This window comes from Neodiprion lecontei, chromosome 1 (genome assembly GCF_021901455.1).
Source record: "Neodiprion lecontei isolate iyNeoLeco1 chromosome 1, iyNeoLeco1.1, whole genome shotgun sequence".
NCBI classification, from domain to species: Eukaryota; Metazoa; Arthropoda; class Insecta; order Hymenoptera; family Diprionidae; genus Neodiprion; species Neodiprion lecontei.
Window position 1 is genome coordinate 18,543,549 of NC_060260.1, and position 22,658 is coordinate 18,566,206.

Here is a 22,658-nt window from a genome sequence, read left to right on the forward strand (position 1 = left end):
TTACTGTTTTAATCGTGACCACCCTCACAAGGCCATCCGGACCCGGGTGGAGTTCGATTATTCTCCCTAGCGGCCACTTCGACGGGGGATAATTGTCATCCCGGACCAAGACAAGTCTCCCAATACGGAAGTTTTCGCTGGTCTCTCTCCACTTTCCTCGTTCTTGCAAGTGGAGTAGATACTCGGAGGACCAACGTCTCCAGAACTGATTTCGAATGCGCTGTAGCAACTGAAATCGGTTCAAGCGATTCTGAGGTTCGTCCGAAAGATCGTCCTCGGGGAGTAAGGCCGACGTGCTTCCCCCAAAGAAGTTGAAAAGTGTCAATGCAGGGAGATCCTCAGGATCGGAGCTTAGTGCACTCAGTGGCCGTGAGTTGAGACAGGCCTCAATTTCGACAAGAACCGTCGACAACTCTTCGAAGGTGAGAGTATGCTCGCCCATGACCCGTTTCAAATGGTGTTTCACCGACTTGACTCCTGCTTCCCATAACCCTCCGTAATGGGGCGCGTTCGGGGGTATAAAACTCCAATCAGTGCCATCGTTCGCGAGGAGAGCCGCCGCCCTTTGATAGAATTCGGAGGCTCGTTGGAACATAGCCTTGAGCTCACTATCTGCTCCCTGAAAATTAGTAGCGTTGTCGCTGTAAAGTCGTTGACAGACACCACGCCTACCCACAAATCGACGATACGCACAAATAAACAACGCGGTAGTCAGATCACTCACAAGTTCAAGGTGAATGGCTCGCGTAGAAAAACAGACGAAGACCGCTACGTACCCCTTGTAAGACTTGTGCCCGCGCCCTTTCGTGGTACGGACCTGGACCGGACCCGCGTAATCGAGACCGGCTATCGAAAAGGGTCGTCGTCCGGACTGTACTCGGTCACCAGGCAGGTCGCCCATTAGTTGGTGAGCAAATTGTGGCTTAACCCGTTGACAGGTCACACACCGCCGGATCGCTGATTTGACTAATCTTTTTATGCCCAAAATGCAAACCTGTTGTATCAAGATACTCGTGGTCAGAGTGGGTCCCCCATGCAAGCAGAGGCGGTGAGCGAACTGCACGAATAACGCGCTGAGTACAGAGCGCCGTGCTAAAATTGGGGGGTGTTTATGGTCGAAAGTGAGACTAGCCTGGGAAAGGCGGCCTCCCACCCGCACGACATCAACCTTGTCCAGAAATGGATTTAATTTCTTAATTCCGTTGCTATTCGGCAAGCCCTTTCCCGATTTCAATAGTTCGATTTCTGGGGTGAAGCTGGTTGCTTGCGACAAGCGAATGACCACCAATCGCGACTCTGCCAGCTCGACGGATGAGAGAAAGGAGGGAAGCGGTTCAGAACCGTCCCGTCGTCTGCGGAGATTAAGCAAGGGGCGTCTGCAGAAGGCTACTACCCGAATAAGGCGAGTCAAGCTCGAGAATTGTGTGAGAATCGGCGGTTCGTCCGGCCGGATCCTTACGTGGAGGGTTTGCGGATTCGCTGTTGGTTGTGGCCATTGTTCCGGTGTATCAGAGAGCCAGTGGGGACCGCGCCACCAATTGTTATTCTGCGCTCACTATGCCGGGTCTGAGCCCCGAGTAGCCAAATCTGCTGGATTTTCTTTCGTTGGGACGTGAGCCCATGTGGCGGATGGAAGTTCGGTCTGAATAAGCGATACTCGGTTGGCGACGAAGGTTTTCCAGTGGCATGGGTGCTTTCGAAGCCACTGAAGAACTATTTGACTATCAGACCATGCGTAGACCGGGAGTGAGCTGAGAAATTCGAGCTTCCTAACATGGCAAAGAAGTTTAACGAGAAGTGCAGCACCACACAATTCTGAATTCGGGATACTGACCGTTTTGACGGGAGCCACTTCACTCTTCGCGGCGAGAAGCGAAACACTGAACAGACCATTTCCCTCGTTAATTCGTAAATATGCCACGGCTGCGTATGCGCGAGAAGACGCATCGGAAAAGCCATGAATCTGGTAGGAACGGGAAGATGCGACCCCCAACCAACGATGGATGGATAGAGGTGGCAACTGTGTCAACGACGTGCAATAAGTATGCCATCGCTCGCGCAATTCGGCGGGGAGAGGCGAGTCCCAATCGCACTTCTGAATCCACAAATCCTGCATTAAGACCTTCGCCGTCACAGTGATTGGAGCTAGCTACCCGAGTGGGTCAAACAAACGCGCGATATTCGAAAGGATGGAACGTTTCGTTGCAGCAGTGGACATCTCTTCCACGTCCGCTGCACGGAACTTAAAATCATCCTGCGATGGGATCCAATGGATCCCGAGGGTTTTGACCAACGCGTCACCGTCGATTTCTTTCGGTGAGTTCTGTCGTGCCTGAGGTGGCAGAAGATCGGGATGATTGGCGGACCATTTGTCGAGCTCGAGACCACCCAATCTTAACAATTCTGTAAGTTCGAGTCTTTTCTGAACCGCGGTAGAAAGGTCTTCCGCCCCTGCGAAGGTGTCGTCAACATACGTCTCTACTTTGAGACATTTAGCTCCGAGGGTGAGGTTCGCGCTTCTGTAACACTGTCGGGACTTGGTTCCGCTGAGACAGGAACTGCGACCGCGAGGACGCAGCTGGTGCTGCGGTCCTGCGGCAATCCTAAATTCGAATTTGAAACAGACGCGCTCGTCCTCCCAAAGCTCACCTCACGTCTCCCATCCGATAGATTTGGTGATCTAGATTTGCAACAATTTGAGGGTCTCGCGCTGGCGGATCCGGACTTTTCGGTTTCCCAAAATGTAGACATGATTTTGGGCGCTGATGTTTATGGCCGGTTGCTTCGTCCCGGCTTGAAACGGTTCCCTACCTCACAACTTGTCGCTCAAAGTACGGCTTTCGGTTGGGTGATTTCCGGTATGGTGCGGTCCGACAAACGGCGGGCGGACAGAACTCTCTCTTCGTCGCCAACACAGGCACTTCACTGCTCGCTTGAACCGGATTTGGAGCAGACGCTGCAACGCTTTTGGTCTCTCGAACATATTGCTCCGAATTCGAGTAGGCTGAGGCCCGAGGACGAGATCGCTGAGCATTTATTCAAGGAGACTCACAATCGCGACTCACGAGGTCGGTACGAAGTCCGGCTTCCTGTGAAACCAGACCGCCCTAAGGTAGCTAACGAGATTAGGTCAATGGCGCTTAAATCTCGTTCTAGTATGCAACGTCGATTTTCGCGAGACGCTCGATTGGCTGAGGCATACGGTAGCTTCATGAGGGACTACGAACGCCTGTGACATATGACTCGAGTCCCGGCCTCAGAAATACGGCGCGAGGACGCGTGGTACCTTCCACATCACGCAGTAATTCAGGCTTCGGGCGACAAATGGAAACTTCGCGTTGTGTTTGATGCCTCTCGGAAAACTCGCGAAGGGCGCTGTCTGAATAACTTTTTGTGGTCAGGACCCTCCCTCCAGAGCGATCTGTCATCGATCCTCTTAAATTGACGAAAATACCGTTTTGCGTTTACCGCGGACATAGTGAAAATGTTCCAGCAAGTCCTGGTCAAGCGCGAAGACCAGGATTTGCGGAGAATTGTGTGGGCCCCGACCGCTGATGCCAGTCCTGTTGATTACCGTTTACATACTGTCACGTACGGGACAACTTGTGCTCCATATCTGGCCATCCGAACGCTTTCGCAGTTGGTTGTTGATGAACCGCTCAGAAGGAGCCTTCGCCTGAAACTTGAAACACTTTAAGATGGGGTGAGCACCAGAGCAGAGCGGGCATTTGTACGGCGTTGGATTCGGTGATCGAGGAGAACTAGCGTGGAAAACCTTACGGGGTTGGGGTCCCGCAGAAGGTGTTGAAGCCGACCTCTTCTCCGTTCGACACTCGAGTGCGATCATATTCAAGGCCTGAGTTCTCCGTTCCAAAAACTTTATCAAGTCCGTGAATTTCGGGAGTGAACCAAGAGAGCTGGTACCCTCCGAGAGGTCACCCTGGCTCAGCTCCGCTTCCCACAACCTTCGCGACTCCGAATCTAAGCGTTCAGAGAGCACGAAGACAAGCCAGACGTCCCAATGCTCCACTGGTAATTTTAAATTTGCTAACGCACGAACTATTCGCTGAGCTTCATCGACGAAGGAACGGAGCTCGGAAGCGGACTCGTTTTTCAAATGCTGGATCCGCATGAACGAAGCCAAATGTTTATTTATTATCAATCGAGGGTTGTGATATCGAGTCTTTAACGCCTGCCATGTGCTGATGTAATTCGCACTGGTCGTAGCGACGTCCTTTATTAGGTCCGCGGCACTACCGGTCAAGCAAAGCTTCAAATACTGCAGCTCGGTACCGTCAGATAGAGAAGCTACGTCATGCACCAACGTAGTGAAAAGGTCGCAAAAACTTGCCCAATCCTCATACTTTCCCGAAAAGGTTGGGAGAGGAATGCGAGGGAGTTTCGCGACACCTATTCCGGTAGTTCCAGAGGTGCTTGCCTCCGCGGGTCCAGTGACGGCCTCTATTTCCATCTTTTCCGCGGAAGTCAGAAGCGCCAAAAACTCGTCAAGGGTGTTCTCATATACACCCTGAATTCGCCCGAACCAATCATCGGTGACGTACGGGTCGGCATCCGCGTTTTCTCGAACGATGATCTCAGTGTGAGCCTTACGAACTTCTGTCCAAATTTCATTTAGAGCGTCAAGTCGCGATTTAATGACTCGTTTCGTAAGCGTATCTCGCGGTTTGCTTATTAACCTCTGCCGCAAGCCTTCTATTTCGCCTTCACGAGCCCGCTGCAATGCAATAAGCTTCTGTAAGGCTACTGGAGCCATGTCGCGATGAAGTTTGATTGAAAACTATTATAACTCGAAAGGTCCAAAAGAACGTGTATCACAGTCGAAGAACCAAACGCAACTGAGCGAGGAAAGCAAAGGTAATAGGCATACACGATGACAGTACGACCACGTATTACAATACATCGCCTGTTAGTGAGTGTCACGCGAAGGCCTTTGCGCCACGCTAATCCTTAAACCCTAAGCCTCGTCTCGGCTTACACATGTACAGGATATACACAAGACGCACCAGCCAGTACCAGATGACAAATTAACACGAACTTGACGAACAAGAAAAACCCAATCACTCACTCCTCACCCGGGGCACCATGTTGAGGTCGTCTGACCAGAGTTCTTCTCTAACTTTAATCGGGATGGGATAAGTGAGTGAGAGGGTGAATAAATAAATAACACGATTTTGCGGGAAAGACAAGACGCTTGCTTCGGCATAAAAACCCTCACGGTGCAGATGGAAAAGCCGAAGCAAGACAAGTGTTTATTAACTGCAAATCAGATCATCATAAAACAGGATAATACAGTCGCTGGTGCGTTCCTTGTCAACTAGATTGAATGATCATTCAATAATCTTAAGCCAACTTATCTAAGTCTCCATGAGAAACCGTGCTCCGCAACTTCCACGCACTCGTGGAAGCAGGGAATGGGGAGCGTCATGGTGGCCCAATGCCGTGCAAACAGCGGTCCTGACGTCTCGGGAACCAACGCTGAAGTGCAATGACGCTCGCCCGGGGGACGGGCACCCCCGGCCCAACCGGAGGGTGAACCACGTCTCCCCCGACCGTGTTAAACGGATAAATCTTAAAACTACGCGAAACGAAATAATCGACGCGCGTGTCTAAGGAAAACCTAACACGTCCTACCTATTCGAGCGCTCGAGACTAACTCACTTGCGCTGCGCCCTCACCGGCCAAGCGAACGTACGTAACTGCCGATTCGAGTATCGGCCCACGAATTTCTGGCGTAGACAATAAGTACGTAATTTGAATTACTATAACGTTGAACTACTTGTCATGTAGAATAAGAAAGTAAATCTACTGTTGTGACTCTTTAGTCGCCTTATACGTGGTAAATAGGTACAACATACGAATATAACGAAACTAAAGTATTTGCTGTGATAAATTTACAAACTAATATAATAATAATAAAGTTACGCGAACAGCCGTTTACCCCTGAAGAGAAAAAGTGTCACGATCACTGTCACTTCACGGGTAAATATCGTGGTCCTGCTCATAATCGGTGTAATTTGAATTTCAGAGCGACGCATACAATTCCAATAGTTTTTCACAATTTGTTCGGTTACGATTCTCACTTTTTAATGAAATCCCTCGTGTCAAATTTTCCCGGTGAAATTACACTGCTACCCATAAATAAGGAAAAATATATATCCTTCACCAAACGCGTTGATGGGACGATGATGCACTTGAGATTCATCGATTCGTTTCGATTTATGGCTAGCAGCATCGATAAATTTTCGACAAGCACATAACACGTAAATTTCATAATAATCCCGCACAGTTTAGTTTGATGACCGGCAAAGGCGTTTTTCCCTGTGAATACGTCGATTGTTGGGGGAAACTCGATGAACCGCGATTACCTGCAAAGAAGCATTTCTACTCGCACCTCTGCGATGCAAATATTTCAGACGCCGATTACGAGCACGCTAAAAATGTTTGGGGTGAATTTCATTTAGTCATTGGAGGCCTATTCAGATTTATACTTGAAGACCGATGCTCTTTTGCTTACCGATATTTTCGAAAATTTCCGCGCTAGCTGCTTCAAAACATACGACTTAGATCCGTTGCACTACTACACTGCACCGGGACTTGCTTTTGACGCGATGCTGAAGCATACTAATGTAAATTTGTAACTTTTAGACAACCCTGAAATGGTGTTATTTATTGAGAGAACCGTTCGAGGTGGCGTAGCACAATGTTCTAATCGACACGCTCGGGCCAATAATAGATTCATGGGAAAAGATTTTGATCCTAGTAACGTGGAATCGTATCTCACGTATTTTGACGTGAATAATCTGTACGGTGCAGCTATGAGCGTGCATTTACCAATCAGCTCGTTCGAGTGGGAGTATCAGCACATCGATATAACAAACCATCCGGACGATTCGCCGATCGGTTACTTTCTGGAGGTAGATTTGGACTATCCTGTAGAACTCCACGAGGATCACAAAGACTTACTTCTTTGTCCCGAGCATTTTACTCCTTGAGTAAACCTTGTAGAGCCTCCGGTGAAAATTCGTAAATCGTATGAACAGGTGAATTGTTGATGTATGTGCCAAATGTTCTGTTGCACTGTGATAGAATTAACCTTCAATATTTTAATCAGGTTTGGAGCATTTTCGGGAATGTCGACAAAATGTTCCGTATGTTTTCGCAAGTATGAGTTAATTTTCTCAATAGTTTACCAAGATAATCTCGCGAAACTTGAAAATGAACTGCGCATGAGCGAGTTTTATTGGCTCGTCGTACAGCCTGGCCACCCTGAGTTTCAGCTGTCAAACTCCGTTTCTAGCGGCGATGTAGTTCATACGAATATTTGAAGTCAGAATGTCAAATAATTGTGGTAGTGACTCGGAAAGGTTTCGGAAGAATTTGTTAATAGATCGGAAAGAAGAACGTTTGGGATTTAATGCTTATGCTCTTTGGAAATTCGTTTTATTCGATTAAAATAAGATATTTGTTCAAATGTTGGGTGCTTGGAAGAAACAAAGCAGCCAGGTGGGAAAAGTTTAGTGAATTATTTTTATGATTTCATGCATTACAAATTACAATGAAATTTTTTCCCATTAACAGGATATACAGCCAAAATAATTGCATCTCTGCTATCAATTGATACCTGCTCCACCTATCTGTAATGATTTTAATTTCTTCTACAATCTACGTAATAAAATCAGAAAAAGACACAAACACATAAAATTAGGCACCAAGATAAATTGAGTTTTTCATGTAATTATTGAAACTTCTATTTTTTTCTTTTATTTCTCCATCCTTTCTTGAATTCGTTATTTTATTGTTACAATATTAAAGAGACACTACTCGTGGCAGGTCTAAAGAACTTGGCGTGATAGTTTGAAAAAAAAACATCAAAAATAACAATAACACACATATGTATAAATGAAAAGATAAAACGATAAGTGTGGAGAAAATTGTCCGTAAAATAAAATTAAGACGAGAGAGGTTTTTTAGTCAGATATAATAGATATATATACAAGACGGTGACGATTTTTAAAAATGAATAAAAAAGATTGTTAGCGAAGTCTTTGGATTCTCTGTACTGTATTCAATTAAAATTTCTACCAGTACAGGATTTACGCATTAACTCACTGTTATGACACGGCTCATATTATCGAACTACGTAGATCTACTAAACCATCTCGACCCAAACTTGTCTCTCTCTCTCCCTCTCTGTCTCTTTTCCTATTTCCATTACAAATCGTCACATATCCAATTTATTACAGGTACAGAGATCATCACCACTTTTGCTGGTTGGCGAAAAGTGTTGTTGGTTTTGAGAATTTTTTCAATTTCAAATCGCAAAACACAGATCTTCTCAATAAGTATCTCGCTCTCTCGTAATTTCAGGAGGTGACATTAAATTTTATGACTTTTGGACATTAAAGACTCAAGAAATTGTAATATCTTACTATCTGTAACAAAACCGTGCATTTTTTTTTTCTCGAATAGAATTCAATAAAATTCACCAACAGATTATAGTCAATGTATTGGTTCCGCTCAATAAATTATTATTAGTTCTATTGAAAATTTTCCAATAATTAAAACAAGAGACTCAATCCAATTTCGTACAATATCTACTTTATAGTGCTCCGAACATCACTTTGTAACATGGATATGCAAAAAGAATCCCAGTGCAGCAGGACGAATTATAAAATTTTTGATTTTCACCTCGTGCCACTGGACAACGTCTGTGTTCCAGGTTTCATTACCAGCATCCGGATGAGATTTTTCTGCTTCAGAGAGTGCTTACATAAAATGCAGAAATAATTGCAATAAACGGATTCACAAATTTTCAGTCTCAGCGTAGGACCTCTTTAAGAGCGTAAAATTGAATCTGATTTCAAGTTTTTGAAAAGTTGCAGGATGATACCCTGATCCAGGTTCATAATAAAAAAGTCAGCGAGCAAGTAAATCCTATTGTAGACCGAGTGATTATTTGCAAGGCAGCGTGTACTAGTAAGCGAATGCATTCTTCAGACTGCTAGGGTGGAACGAGACTCAAGCACGTATTATGACTGCAACTAACTACTCAGATTACACCGTCAACTAAGATCGACTTTAAAGACATTTCCAACTGAAATTATTCAACATTTCTAGATTTAGATTGGTTAAGTTTGCATGACAAAATTTATTAATACAATCTCGTACAAGACTTAAAACACAATTCATCTGAATTAAATACCAAATAGAATAAAAGCAAGCTTCAAAATAAAATATCAACATTAAATAGTATAAAATTTGAAAAATAATGCTGGTCAATGATACTGTTTGGATTACAATAGTATACAAAGTAATTCCTCGGTCGAATGAATTAGCAGCAACGGTTACATAACCAACTTATTGCTATTGGCTCGATAAAAGTACAATGATCGAATATTCAGACACCATGATCTATAGTGTATCGCGCTCTTCAATTTTACCCCAATTGATGTTAAGAAGGTAGCGATAGCCTGAAAAAATTCACTCGTGCACCTGCTGTCTGACGGACCAATCAGGTTCGATGCTTGGAATGGTGACACCAACCGAGAACCCAGAGTCCTTGCCGCGAAAACGTTTTGACCATCAGATACGGCATGATTCTCCTGTTCAACAAAGTTGAAACTTTGAGCCCGCTAAGAAAAACCAGTTTTATTGTTGCGTACTGTTTTCAGGATGTATACATATATTCGGAGTCCTTGGTGTAGCCCAACTACGAATATTTGCGTATAATGTTCGATCGTGTTCCACGTGTTTCCAATTTTACGTACTCAAACAATTGTGACGTAATTCCTGTTGAACAAGCCAACCCAAACTCAATATTTATTTTCAATGTCATTGCATGTGAGAACCAGAATGCTGTTCGTCAATATTTCTGCATGGGGCGTCAAAGATTTTTTGATTGTTTCTATCTATGTCAAACATGTACATAAATTCCAAACCATTTGATTCACGACAATGCAAATTTTGTAATTCTCTTTAAAAAAGAATAGTCAAATCTTGAGGAATATATTTAATGATCACGTGAATACTGATATGATGTTTCCTCAATTCGAGCAAATGTGCTTGGTCCGTTGGCGTTTAAAGCATGGGTATAATCTTACCGTTGTTAAAGTCAGTTCCATAAACCGTGATAGACATCATGAAGGTTTCGATGAGTAGTTCATCACATTATAAAACATTATGTAGCCTGCTTCGAGTAATAGTATTCTGCCTGATTTCGTAACCTTAGTGTGATGTTATATAAGGTGTACAAATAAGACACAGTTAGTTACTGGAATACTACCAGGGAGGTTTTATATATTTTAACAACAATTACATGTACAGGAACCGCAAGCATGGAGATGTATACCGTTCGGCGAGCCGCCTGGAACGTAACTGCTCGTCCCGGGCCACAACGAGCTCGCGTAGTCCTCGCTGTGCCGCGTCGACGGCTCGTTCACACATATGCACACTCACACATAAATATATAGGCTATACTGTGTATGACATCTCACTCCCACTCTCGCATCAGACAATATACTTAGCAGTTTGGAAATATGGAAAACCACAACATCTGAGAACAATTTGAAACTTCATATAGTTAAAGCCAGCGATGCGGCCCGTAAGTAATATGAAGCTCTAAAGATAAATCGTGTAATGGATAAAGAACTAATAGAAAAAACTTTGGAACCGATTGTTGAACCACTGAATATGATTTCGAAGGCATCAAAGCTCAATCCTAGAGTCTAGACCAAAACTCTAGAGTCAATATACAGGTAGGATTCTGCTGTTTTACTGACCGAGCGAGGGCTTCAGAACGCGCTTTGCCTGAAATCAGTGTGTTACCAACCTAAGCTTATCTGACCCAACCTATCCTAACCAAAACTGCAAAATGGCAGACGAGATTGCGGGATATTAGTGTGTTACCGACATAGGCATATAAGAATAAACCGTGGAAGTACGGAGGTTGCTCGTTGCTAAATGCGATAGCGCAATAGAAAGAGAAAGCCGCATATCACACTTCTATCCTCTATATCTCGCAGTAGTGTACGGGTGCTCCGCGCTTGCGCGACTAGACGAAGACAGCAATGCACTACACAATTTGCTCTTTCTATCCCACTATCGACTTCCCAGCCCAGTCACGTGGTCTATTCTTATATAGCTATGAAGGTAACCAACGCAAACAAAAAGATGGTGGGGTAAAATGGCGGAGAAGATGATGGAGCACTTGACGTGTTACTAAACCTGAACTAATCTGTGCAAACAACAATATGATAGGGGCGAAATGGCGGATAAGATGGCAAGGCAGGATTACGTAGTAGTGGTGTGGTAAAACGACGGGATACTTAGTAGATACAATACGAAAGTTTTGGGACACAATGGCGGTGTACTGACAGGGTCAGCCTCGATCCCTACCTTACTGACAGTTGGTATGTTACCCCGCGAGGGGTAAGCGTAACTTGCGGTAGTGCATGCTTGCTACATTGTACGGACAGACAATGCGATAATGAGGTTTTGTTGTCGTCGGATGAGCAACCATTCTTTGAGTTTTTGTCGTCAGATGAGCAGGCATTTCGAACATTTTCCCTTAGATGGCAGACATTTTACTGACGGAAGTGTTACCGATAAGAGCATAAACATAGATGGCGCCGCCAGTCGCTGTTTCAACAATCAGGTCTGTTATGCGCCCAGTATCCACTGCAAGACGGTGTTACCTCCAGCCTTAGCGACAGTTGGTGTTACTGGCAGAAGTGTTGCCGCAGGTTTTGTCACATGTAGCGCCCCCTTTATTGATCAATCGTTGTTCTATCGATCGACTCTGCTTTGTTTCCAATGTCCGCTGCAAGATGACTATTTTTCATTAGGTGGAAGTGGTGGTTTGTGAAATAGAACATTTCAAAGTAGCGGTTGCAGTTTTAAATATATTTCTTTATTTATCAGCAATTACATTCTGTTTTCAGCTTATACGCAATGATAATAATACATCATCCTATTTTAAATTGAACAAATAACCCTATTCGTATTTTCTATAATTACGCATTAATAATTGAACATCTTATTCCAAAATTCATTTACACTAATTTCTTCACTGTGCCACTAATCGGACTGTACTCAACAATGCGATCGTGCAAGATCATGCAATAGTCTACAGTGTTCGCAGGGATTCCACGATCGCTTCAAATTCCAATCAAATATCCAACGGTCCGGTTTTCTACGATTCATTTTGTTTCGAGCAATCGATAACGATGACAGCAGCTTGGTTCATGAATTCACGCTTCAATAGCAAAAGTTCAGCTTCTTTATTGTAGTAAACCTTTTGAAACCAGACATACATATCATAGAAAATAGCATACTGATTATTGGATATACTAACTATCAGTTAAACTGGAGCAACCAGAAAGTGACGAGTGAATCGACAAATCGAGAAGTGGTCATTGTGCATCCAACACCAAGTGTAAAACGCTAAGTAGTTGTGTTGCGTTGCTACTGGTTTCAACATTCCGAAATCTATTCAGTTCATTGTACTAGTTTACTTTGCTTCGGTAAGAAAAAAAAGAACATTTTCAGCTATTTTAAAACCTTCAAATAAATTTTCTTCTTCGTTTCAACACTTCGTTCTAGTTTTTGATGTTTGTCATGGTGAAACGAATCTCTTCTTGAAATTCCACCTCTAAAATTTATCGAATGAATCTGACCCCGAGTTTCTATTTCAGGCTATGATTATCAACACAGAAGCTGACGAACCTCGCCTGGGTGATGCAGCTCCATCACTTGAACCTAATTATCCAAAGTCGTGACGACTATACATTAATCAGGATCTCCGCAATAGATTAAACAATATCTCAATATCAGAAGTAGTACAAATTATTAAGCGACTGGATGCAAAAGTTTTCCAACGTCATGCTGTCTTGGCGTTCGACAACTTATAAATTCTCACAAGATATGATGATAAATCAAACATTTATGGTCGTGAAGTAGAATATTGAAAAAAATTCATGTCGTCGTACACCTAAGCTACAAAACTCAATGTTCTGCAAGAACGATGGCAATCCTGTTTCACGCTTTGAATTTTAAAATCATGAAATAGAATCGTTAAATAACCATAATTAGAAACAGATTATTATTGGAAAATTTTACCTCTATAAGCTGTGACGTTGATTTTTCCCGCTCCTAGGTCACTCGGGGAAAATGACCGAGAACTTACCGCGTGCACAATAATTTAGCGTACACGATGTACCCTGGATCTAAAAACAATATCGCGAAGTTTTGTTGGGCGCCTGGCGTGATCAACACGTCTCGAAATCAGTAATGCGCTATACCTCGGGACTACGCTCGGTAGCTCAGTACCGCGAAGAGGGGAGGGGTAATTTTTGGAGAAAAAGAGAGAGACACTCGAAAACCACACGGTACTTAACAAAAGAAGTGAAATAAAATCTTATATTTCACAATAGCGGTGATACAAAAACAACAACAAAAAAATAATCCAAAAGTCGCTCGTCGCGATTCTAAAAATAATCAGAAAATTACACGTAACCTACACTATTCCTTACTCTACTGAGCTTGCGGCTCCCTAACTAAAATGTCACTCAACAATCACAAAATCTCCATACGCTATTCTCAATTTGGAAAGTCGCCATTTCTTCTCCACAGCGATAATTGCTCGAAACCGAAACTAAAACTACTTTCTCGACGGTGCGCCGTCGGGCTACCAAACAGACGGGCGTCCTCAATCTCACCCGAGATCTCACCCAACTCGGAGTTTCGACGCTACCGCGAGCTGCCTTAAATCTAAACGTGACAACATAACTTAACCTAAGGCTTATTTCAACTAAACAAATCCGCAACGCCACTATATTTCAGACGCGACCAAAACTCAATACTCGAACTTCTCGTCTCAACCGCTGCTCAACGCAACGACAATTTCGACTATATATCACCTCAACTCGACTAAACACTATCTTGGATAAACGGCAACTTAACTAAGCGCAAGCACCACTAAATGTAACTTTAACTAAACACAATCTCATGGTAACACAACTCAATTAAATTCATCTTAAGTAAACGGATACGGAACTGAGCGCAGGCGCAACTAAACGTAACCTCAACCATTCGCTATCGTAACACATCCGAAATCAAACTTTCTCAAAATCCTCGGAAACGTTATTCGCTAATCCGAGCACTCCAATTGGGCACAGCGGAATTCGGCTGTACTTAATTTCGAAAACGAGAGCGATTCAACTAAAACCCGTGACTCTACTCAACTTTCTCAAGAACTCAAAATTTACTCTACTCTAACACGCCTACTCACGCTACGGTCATCAAGCAATAGAATCGGCAAAAGAATTTCGAGTACTTTTTCATAACGCAAATTCAAAACGGCTATCCGTTACTCGGTAAGCCTTTTCGTAATTATGCTTGAAATTCAATCGCGGGGATAGAAGCAGCGCTTACCTTCTACATCCTTGCAACCCCCTTTCCATTCCCATCGCGATTTTTGGGCGACTCCATTACTTCGCGAAACTCCCCAAAACGTGACTACTTATCACGACCGCCAGGACTAGAGTGCTTTCAAAAACCTACGACCCGCCGCAACACGGATCTCGATACGCCATCCCATAAGTGACGTCATACCCACAACAATACGCAATAATCGATCCGTCATCGATTTCGTCGATTGCGCAACTCGACGCGCACCTTCAATAGCATCGCTGCGCAGAACTTGAAGCTAGATCGCAATCTCGTCCTTCGCGCAGCTCCATGACATCTTGGCGGTGAGCGTGGTGCTCCCTCGTCGCTAGTCGGTCCGTCGCAAGTTCGCTAGTCAATTGTTGGCGGGGAGAAGGGGAGAGGCTGCGGCGCGCCGGCCACCAGCGGGAATCATGTCCACCTTGGATTCCCGCGGTGCGGGGATCTGCGTCGGCTCCCCCTCCGCAGCCTCGACATCCTTCCTTCGCAATTGTCGCTAGTCCGCTACTCGGCAATTTCCTCGAATTCCGTGCCGACTTCTTGCCTGATGTCGTTGTAGCTCAAAAAATAAAAAAAAAAACAAAAAACCTGAAATATCTTACGCTATTCGCTAAGGTGTCCCTTCTCGTAGTTTCGGATGCGTGACTCTAGTCCTGGCGCTCTTTCGCAAACCTTCGCGACTCAATTTCGAAAATTCCTAAATTTTGGTTCCGCCCCAGGTTCAAGGAGCCCCTTGTAACGGGCATCAAAAATACCACGTTACAAAACGTATTTCGTCATTATTTCGTTATTATTGATGTTGTTGTTGTTGTTGTTGTTATTATTTATATCATTTGAACCCACCTGTTGGAACCTTGGTAGAATAATAAAAATTAGCTAGTTTATTGGAACAGAAGTGAATTCGAACATGTTTTTGGCGAATTGAAAAATTAACGACGGAGCCAGGAATCGAACCTGGTATCTAGGGATGCTTTGCTGGAGACTTACTTCACTAGACCACCTAGCCGCCCTGACTACAATGTCTTTAATTTCTCTCGTCACCATATTCGAATTTGTTTGTTGCGTGTGCCGTGAATTTGTATACGTGATAAAGTTCGTCGCTGATGCATATTGGAGACTATGTATCTATATACTGAAACGATTCGAGTTTTGTCACGGTCGTCAATGAAACGTTTCGCGTCCTTTTTACGGTCGCCAATAAAACGATTCGAGGTTATTTATCCGCGGAATACCGCGCGGATTTCATAAGTAATATGAAAGGTAGCGCAGTGGTTTCGCACATACTCGAATATCGTAATGGTTTTAGGAATTTCCTGTCTCGTGATCGGAACGGCAGGATTCTGTCTGTGGACACGGAAGGAAGGTGAAAAATAATTACTTGTTAATTCTTTGGTGAGCTCCCGGAAGAGGTTGCTAGAGTTTGACCGTTTTAAATTGGTTTCGAGAAAGCCTCAGAAGTTGTTTCATCACTTTCATGTGCAATGGTACGAGTGGAATAAACCCATCATCACAGGCCTTATAAACGGTTGAGGGTCAAACTTGTTCTGTGGTTGTGAAGCAAGACACAGAATAATCGCAATGAGCGATTTACTCGTGAGGGGAGAAATTTGTTTTCTAAGAGGTAATTTTTGAGTATTGATTATGTTATATCCCCAAGAAGTGGGGTTTCTGACAGGAAAGAATGTCGTGAATTTGATTTTCTTATAATGTTAAGAAATATTGTTGTGAGGTCCGAAGGAATTGGTTTTTCTTCTTTGGTTTGATAATGATTCGTTTTGCACACGGCAAGACAAAATATTATTGACGTGATAGCATGGTGGTCAGAAGGACGGTGTATGACGATGGGAAATCGTCATTGACAAGTTATTATTTGGTATTGACGTTGATTTATTTTGCAGACCGCAGGACAGAATATTATTTATGTGGTAGCGTGGTGGTCAGAAGGACGGGAATTCTACCCAATTATGCCTTCGCCCATATCAAGACATCCTGTCTCAGTGCAGGAGGCTCTTTATAGGTTCAGGGGTCCTACCTATGGGTCAGAGGATTCTGCGAGGATCACCGTATCTGAGTTTAGACGTCAAACGCAATGCTGGGCTTAGTTCAGATACGGCTCCCTAGTACCTGAGGAGCTTTTATTAAAAGAGACGACATTCGTTAAACACGTTGAATACCCTCCTTCGATTGAGAGTGGTGTTCGAGGATTCTCGCAGTGACGAGTCCACGTCTTGGGATCGTGAGTTGTGTCGACTGCTGATTCCTCGTTGAGATGTGGTGCTCCGCCAAACAGACGTGCGGATGTGTCCTGAGTCGGACGAATTAGTGATCTACTCGGCCTATGTTATTCGATAGATGATAAATGGATAAATAGATGTCGAGCCACATTTGTGCTCGACTTTTATACCTGCTAGTCGTCCAGTTTCGCAGATTTTGGGAATAGTGATTGGCCGTGCCCCTTGAAGAGGGAGCATGGTAAATCGCCTGGTTTGGTTGGTTTATTGGTACGTGGTGGGGTTTACCGAGTGTGTCGCAAGTTTTGGGCTTGTCATTGGTAAGCATAATATTGGGAGCTCGGGTTGAACGTCAGGTGCCGGCACGCCGACGAGGCGTTCCGTCACAGTACTGTAACGTGTATCTTTCCGTACCTCGATCACTCGGAGAAGATGACCGAGAACTTACCGCGTGAACAATAATTCGGCGTCCCGCAATGTAACCTGGACCTAAAACAATATCTTGAAATTATGTTGGGCGCCTGGCGTGATTAACACGCCTCGAAATCGTTAATGCGCTATACCTCGGCAATTAACTCGGTAGCTCAGTACCTCGGAGAGGGGAAGGGTAATTTTTGGGGAGAGAGAGCGAAACACTCAACATCAACACGTTATTCGACAAAATTAAAATAAAATAAAATAATATATTTCACGATAGCGATAATACAAAACAAGAGAAAGAATAATTCGCAATTCTTTATTAACTGACTCTCGAAATTCTTTCGCGAGAATATTAACAGCGCTTACCGTTCACATCCAGTTGACGAATTCTCCCACCCCGTCGTTCTTAGTTGTTCCTTCGCAACTAAGTAAAACTTAATACCAACGGCACCGCAAATCTAACTTGGCTTCGCTAAGCTCCAACTACCTCGATTGATCGCCAGAACTAGAGTGATCTCAGAATTGACTATCTACCGCAACGCCGATGTCGCTACGCTATTCCCTTCATGATGTCATATTCCCAAGAATGCATAACAATCGATCCGTCATCGATTTCGGAGATTGCGCAACTTGGCGCGCAGCTGTCGTCGCTTCACAGCGCAGAACTTGAAACTAGATCGCGATGTCGTCTTCTGCGCAGCTCTATGGTGTCCCGGGGTTCTCGAGGCTGCGTTAATCAGGTGTCGGCGGGGTGAGCGGGGGAAGCTGCGGCGCGCCGGCTGCCAGCGGGAATCGCTTCCACGTTGGATTCCCGCGCTGCAGGGATCAGCGTTGGCTCTCCCTCCGCAGCCTCGACATCCTTCCCGCGAGATCGTCGCTATTCCGCCACGCCGAACTATCCTCGACGTCGTAGTTCGCCGCTGGCCTGGGGCCGGTATAATCGAAAAAAAAAAAAAAAAAAAAACAAAAGCCTACAATATCTCGATCACGATTTGCTACTGTGTCCGCTCTTGGAAGCTCGGATGCGTAATTCCAATTCGGGTGCTCTTTTAAAACGACTTCGCGACCCGATCATTGAAATCCCTAACTATTGCTACCGCCCAGGGTTCAGGGAGCACCTTGTAACGGGCATCAAAAAAATGCCACGTTACAATACGTATATGGCATGTTTAAGTGTGTATAATACACGACTTATTTTAGCCTAATCAGAACGGACCCGGCCGTTCGTAATATTATATGAAGAAGTCATATTAATTATTAGCGAGAAAAAATGCTAGAGAAGTGAATTCGAACATGTTTTTGGTGAATTGAAAAATTAACGACGGTCGTATATTATACACACTTAAACATGCCATATATATGGATCCATAGTCTCCAATGTGCCTCAGCGACGAACTCTATTACGTATGTTGGAATAGTTTATAGAACTCTGTAATACCAAGCTCAACTGTGCTTCCCATCTTTGACCAAGCTATACTCGAACGAAATTATGTTTTGCATTCTAAGAGCGATAGTAACCCGACTCCGGAGGTCCCGAGGCTTTAACCGTACGTCAACTTAGATGTTGGTCGACCTTGCACTCTATCCTTGACTGATTGTGAGTCCGCTAAAACCTCATCGTAGAGTTCACGTGACACCTTTAGCTTTGTTCACTGGTGTTCAGAGTAACACGTTTTAAGATTTAAAATTTAATTCAAAGTTGAATTTTCATTTTGTAAAGTAGAACATGAGTTGATCGCACTGTACACCGATCGCGTTGCTAATTTACTGATATATATTGATATAAGAGTGGATATGACGGCTTAGCGTTAATTCACAATTATATATGATTTCAATCTTTTTAGTCTATATTCAACAGTGTTATTGTTAAGTACATTGTACGATACAAAATTTGTATGTGACACTCAAATTACACGTGAACGAATTCAAGTTGATTGTATGGTCCACACAGATAGCGCAGACGTAATCAAGTCTCATTACCAGCTGTCATCATCTTCTGGAACAGATCTTAATCTTTTTCTTAGAGGGCTTTCGTCAGTCGAATCCATAACTATTTCATCAGCAAATCTCGTATTAACTCGACGAATTTCGCTCACTCGTTAGTCAAAGTAGGTTTCAAGGTCCGCAAGCTTTTTCAAACGAAGAAATGTCTCCAGACATGCCACCTCGTTCAATTTCGAGAAATTTATGATTCTTTCTGTTAATACGTATTTGGTTAAATTTTCTTGTGAGTTGATTCAATACAGATTTGATTCGCAGCTGATGTTTCACTTCGTCAATATTCTTGATGAACAATTCTAGCCGCTTCTTCAATTCATATTGTTAGGAAGTACTCTTGACGTGCAGGAAGAACAGCCTCAGACAGACGATGAAATTTTTAGTTCTGACTTTCACAACGTCCACACCACATGCGTTTGAAACTTTTTGAGGGAAAAGAATGTCACGTGATTGTTATCGTGGGAAAAGAATGTGGAGTGGTTGATATCCCACAGGCATCCAGGTTAACGAAAACAATTCTTGGAACTACTAACTGTGGAGTATTATATGGTTGGCATCACATTGGAATTTGGACTCACAAGCAGCTCTTGGAATTATAAGTTATGGGAAAGAATGTCACGTAATTTATAAGACACCAGCATCCGGTTTGACGAAAACAATTCTTGGAAAGATTTATTGTGGAATGTAGGGTGATTGATAATGGACCGAAAGCCGCTAAAGGTTAACCAGAACATTCTTGAAGTCAATACAATGATCGCACAGGGAACAGAAGGGTTTGTGTCTCGGCTATACCTGGGCTGTCGGTAGGGGAAATGACAGCGAGATTATTTGTGAGGCAGCGTGATTTTTATCGTTGATTAATGAAATTGTTGATAAGACAGCGTGGTTTTGGCCTTCGGTAAATTAAATTGTTTGTAAGGTAGCGCGATTTTGACCTTTGGGTCGGTACAACAGGGTCTGAACACGGTAACGTCATTGTCGTGAAGGGCTTGAGTCTGGGTAAGATGTCGGTAAGTGTCAGTAGTAAGAATCTGTATCCAGAACTCTCATGGCTATACTATTATGGGAACGGGGGCGCTAGAAAGATTTGTTTATCGGTTTCCGAGATGCTGTGTGAATACAGATTAAAATTGGCTATGATAATTTCCGAATATCTTTGCTACCACTTAAACCAGTTTTGCGAGTTTGAAATATATAGTACGTAGATAGTAGAGTTGGACAGAACAGTGAATGGATATAACGAGGTAGGTTAGAATGGCATTACATAAAATAGCAATTACTAGGTGTATATGCGAAATAGAAGAGCCATAACAGTATAAAAATGAAATAGATAGCTATGCAAGTACTAAACCAGCAGCTTTCTCTTAAATCGACACGGGTATCCAATAATAGCGGTCACAGAATGAAGGTAATTTGCTATAAACTTACCATCCAAAGCTTCCCAGCGTCGCTTTTCGGTTTCGGATTCTAGGGCGTCGAAGACAGCGGCGCCAATAAGGAGGTAGGTGAACGTGCAGACGATCAACGATAAGGTCCGGACGTTTTGCTTCTTCATTCTCTAGTGAGCCACATGCTCACCAGTACGGCCAAGGCCTTAGCCCTAACTACTTGCATCGCTCAAGGGAGTTAACTGTAGGGTGCCGGGCCCATGCTGTACGTTTCCAAGATAATCTTCATGTAAGAACCGTTCGATAATCGCACGAACCGCCCTCACAATGCCTGCCCGTATTTCCTGCACTTCGGCTCCTTCTTCCTTTTTCCGTTCTCGTTTCTCTCTAACTATGTCTCTTTTCTGAACTCTACACGCTAGTTCTCTAGTTTGGTCGTATTAACCCACCGAGATTTGATATCTGATGTTACAGTCTTCTCTGATGGTTGATTTTCGAAATGTTTTTACTACAAAAACTTTGAAATAACGACCCCGTTTCATCTGAAACGTGATCAGGCAAGCTGTCATTCGAATTTTCAATTTCTACGATTGAACCTGAAGCAAAATTATACACATTTTGATGATAGGAAAATTTCACCTGCAGTCCACGAGCTCCATTGATCCTCTTCTGAGAATGGCAAAAGATTGAGCAGAGTAATATAGCAGTGCCTTCGCTGCTCCCACAGCCATGTCTTCTCCATTCCTTCTTTTAATACAGGTCAGCTTTGGCTTCGTAGCGGCTGAAACAATTTAACAGATATTTCAAACAATATTATAATAATTACAAAAATCTACTTATAGGAATTGTGAAGTTGTTAGGTAATTGATGAAATAATTTACGCCAGAAGTTAATGTCAACAGTAACAATAGAAATGATACTTTCTTCAATAGAACAGCAAAGTAAGAAATTTTAGATGGTTGAATAGTAAAAATACAGAAGGCGAAAGTTAATTAGGTGTGTATTGGACTGTTTCAAAATAAATCGATAATTTTTTTGTTTGCTCTACACAATCTTACACTATACTTGGACATCAAAAAATAATCCTTGCGAAAGGAGGGGCCGGTCCTTCAAGCTTTAGAGATGTCTCATCGGACTTTTGTCTTTTTTTATTTCGTTAATACGTAAATAATCATTTTGCATGGATGGAACAAACATTTTTCTTGTCCTAAAATGATGAATATATTCCCAACTTATGTATAAATACTGAATGTACTAGAAAAAACGATCTTGATGATCGCGGCATCCATTATCGGTCGATATGTACATCGATAAATGCAAAAAACAAAAAAAAAAAAATACAAGAATCTCCGTAAAAATGAATTTTTTATTATCGTCAATAATCTTCAATGAATACATTCATTGATACGCTGTTACGATAGTCGTTTTTGGCTAAAAAAAATTAGACTTATTGCAATTGGGGTATTTTTTTCTATGGTCTTGAACTATTTGGAACAAATATTATTTTTGTTCCTCATTTTTAGTCAACAAATTATTATATTCCTCGCTAGGGGCTACTCCATGTTCAGCTGAATCATTTACCACTTTCATTTGTGAGAAAACCCTTAAGCACGTTTGAAAGCTTTCGGTAGATTCCCATTGTTTGATAGGCTCATCCAGGAAATCATGGGGCAATTCACATTGTGAAAATAAGCGCCTCGACTTTTGAGTGACGGAATGACTTATGTCAATTTCAGGCAGTGTTTGACACTTGCTATCACTCAGGGCAATGCGCTTTTGATTCTTTGATGTACTCTCACGTGTCCTTAAGGCCATTAACATCTTTTGTTTCACATCCATAGGAACCGTTGAATCGAAAAACGCTAATGCTGCCAGCTCTTCATTTAGATACCATAGATACTCCTTGATTTTTTTTAGAGCTGCTGCCGAAACATCAGAATAAATCGTTTGAAACTTGATTCAATTTTGCATCAATTGCAAATCGTGGTTAAGAGCTTTATTCCCATTAGGGGCAGAAAACCATATTTTCACGTAGAAATTAACGATGAAAATGCATATGTGACGCAAACTTTCAACATCGCGAGAGTTCTTCGAATTTAAAAAAAAATTAATCTCTGAAAAGCAATATTTTTGAGCAATAAATGGCCTTCGCGAG

The 22,658-nt window shown here is 43.0% G+C and overlaps 1 protein-coding gene across 5 annotated transcripts in view; it reads right to left on the reverse strand.

Moving 5' to 3' along the window:
• The window catches only part of LOC124292641 (two pore potassium channel protein sup-9-like), a 1,036,556-nt gene that overhangs the window by 337,500 nt on the left and 676,398 nt on the right, over positions 1-22,658 (reverse strand). For all 5 annotated transcript variants that reach the window (XM_046729986.1, XM_046729984.1, XM_046729983.1 and 2 more), the window contains 2 exons: positions 21,143-21,284; positions 20,544-21,045 (listed from right to left, as the gene is read on the reverse strand). In XM_046729986.1, coding sequence (XP_046585942.1) covers positions 20,544-20,670 — 127 coding nt within the window. In that variant the 5' untranslated portion in view covers positions 20,671-21,045; positions 21,143-21,284. The remainder of the gene's footprint in view (positions 1-20,543; positions 21,046-21,142; positions 21,285-22,658) is intronic.